At 37.9% G+C, this 2,155-nt stretch overlaps 1 protein-coding gene across 1 annotated transcript; it reads left to right on the top strand.

Moving 5' to 3' along the window:
- Nucleotides 1-314: 314 nt before the first annotated feature.
- On the top strand, nucleotides 315-1,241 carry LOC146813050 (olfactory receptor 5V1-like). The gene has a single exon (XM_085614684.1). It carries the CDS (start codon nucleotides 315-317, stop codon nucleotides 1,239-1,241), a length of 927 nt encoding a protein of 308 aa, XP_085470810.1.
- Nucleotides 1,242-2,155: the final 914 nt, after the last annotated feature.

Genomic DNA, 2,155 nt, shown 5'->3' on the forward strand with positions numbered 1-2,155 from the left:
GCTACTTGGATTGATTGTGTCTTCTAGAAAAGTTTTGAATAGTTACAGCTGCAATGTATCAACATATAAATTAGCAATAGACACCATGCAGGTGAATCATTGCCTCATAAAAATGAAAAAAAGAAGTAATAAGACAAAAAATTATAACTGGTTTACCAGTCCCCTATTTTTGGTTTTCAATTCAATAAGTTTCTTCTAATAGTAAACATATCAACTGAGACTGCCAGACATCCGCATCCACTTTCTCACCCAAAATGGTGTATGTTCCGAATCGACTTTGCCTTTTGTTTTATTGCAGATATCCTTGATAACACATGGAAGAAGGAAATCAAACTGTAGTGACTGACTTCATCATGGTGGGTTTTAGTGATTTTCCACAACTACTAGTTCCACTTTTTTTGACTTTTTTGCTTATTTACTTCTTGGTACTGGTCGGGAACCTTCTCATCATGGTGATTGTCTATTCCAACATACAATTGCACACACCAATGTATTTTTTCCTCACAAACCTTGCCTTTGTTGACATCTGTTTCACAACAATGATTTTCCCAAACATGCTGGCTCACTTCTTTCTGGCAGGAATACACATTTCTCTAAATGGATGTTTGCTGCAGGTGTTTCTTTTCATATTTATGGTATCTACAGAATTCCTACTTCTTGCAGTCATGGCTTATGATCGATATGTGGCCATTTGCAACCCTTTGTGCTATGTAAAAACCATGAATAATGAAGTTTGCATGAAGCTGGCTGCCGGATGCTGGCTATTTAGTTTCTTAAACCCAATACCAGACATTGTAATAATGTCTAGGTTCTCATTCTGTGGGTCACACACAATCAACCACTTCTACTGTGAATTGACAGCTGTAATGAATCTTTCATGTAGAAGCACTCATGCTGTAGATGCAATAGGCTACATCCTTGGTATTGTATTCGGAGTAACACCTTTTGCTTTAACTATCACATCTTACGTCAACATCATTTCAACAATCCTGAAAATCCGGTCTACAGAGGGGAGACGCAAGGGCTTTTCTACCTGTGGCTCCCACCTCACTGTGGTTATATTATTCTATGGAGTTATCTGTTCTACGTACATGCGACCAGCATCAACGGTTTCCATAAAATACAACAAAGTATTGTCTTTGTTATATGTTGCTTTAACGCCACTATGTAATCCAATTATATACAGCCTGAAAAACACAGAGATTAAAAACACCCTGAGGAAGACAAAGAATACAAAATAGCATTTAATAAACAAAATAAAAACTGAGTTTTTAATCTTTCAAAGCATGTATTGCAGAAATACATTTAATTTATTAATGAGTTTTTTTTTTACAGATCTTGGTACCAAGATGTTCTTGGGTTTGGCATTTCAAATCCAGCTCAGCGATAGGCACAGGTAATATCTGCTGTGACGCAAGAAGTGGAAGAGCCTGTTCTGACTGACTGAGCTGTTACGTACCCTCCCCTCATTTGGGGCACCCCTTTTAGATTTTTCTAGCACTGAGTTTCAGATAAAGCCAGTCCTCTACCAAAAAAGGGAAAACCAACAGGCATCTAATACTGCTCCTTCTGTGCTAAATACATCTGAAAGGTAAGCGTCGGGAAGGGATAAACACATCTGAAAGATAAGCATTTGGAAGCCATAAACACATCTGGAATGTAAGCGTCTGGAAGGCATAAACACATCTGGCAGATAATTCAGGAGCCCAAAAGCAGAACACACACAACAAGAAGTCATATGAGTGTGGGTTTATTATACCCTAACCTACTGTAAAAAATATGTATTACAATCATCATGAATTTAAAGACAACATTATCACACAATAATAAAACTATATTAAAATATTATAATAATACTAAACTCAGTGTGTGTTAGGGAAACTTCTATTTTCTATTTGTTCTCATTCATGCCAACATTGGGACACCTTGGCATGTGCATGCGTCCTATGAATCTAGGTGGCTCTCCCACCTGTCACAGAGGAGACAGGGTTGTATATTGATTGTGCCTGGATAGGGTTGTTGCAGTTGCTGGATGTGTGCATAATAACCCATTGTTATGTGAGAGTAACATTTTACTGTAAATCAATGGTCTTGTGCTTCATTGCCCAGGAAGGTCGTATGGCAGCCTCTTGCCATGAAGAGTTTTTGTGGCCAC

The sequence above is a fragment of the Triturus cristatus genome, chromosome 7, assembly GCF_964204655.1.
Source record: "Triturus cristatus chromosome 7, aTriCri1.1, whole genome shotgun sequence".
NCBI lineage: Eukaryota > Metazoa > Chordata > Amphibia > Caudata > Salamandridae > Triturus > Triturus cristatus.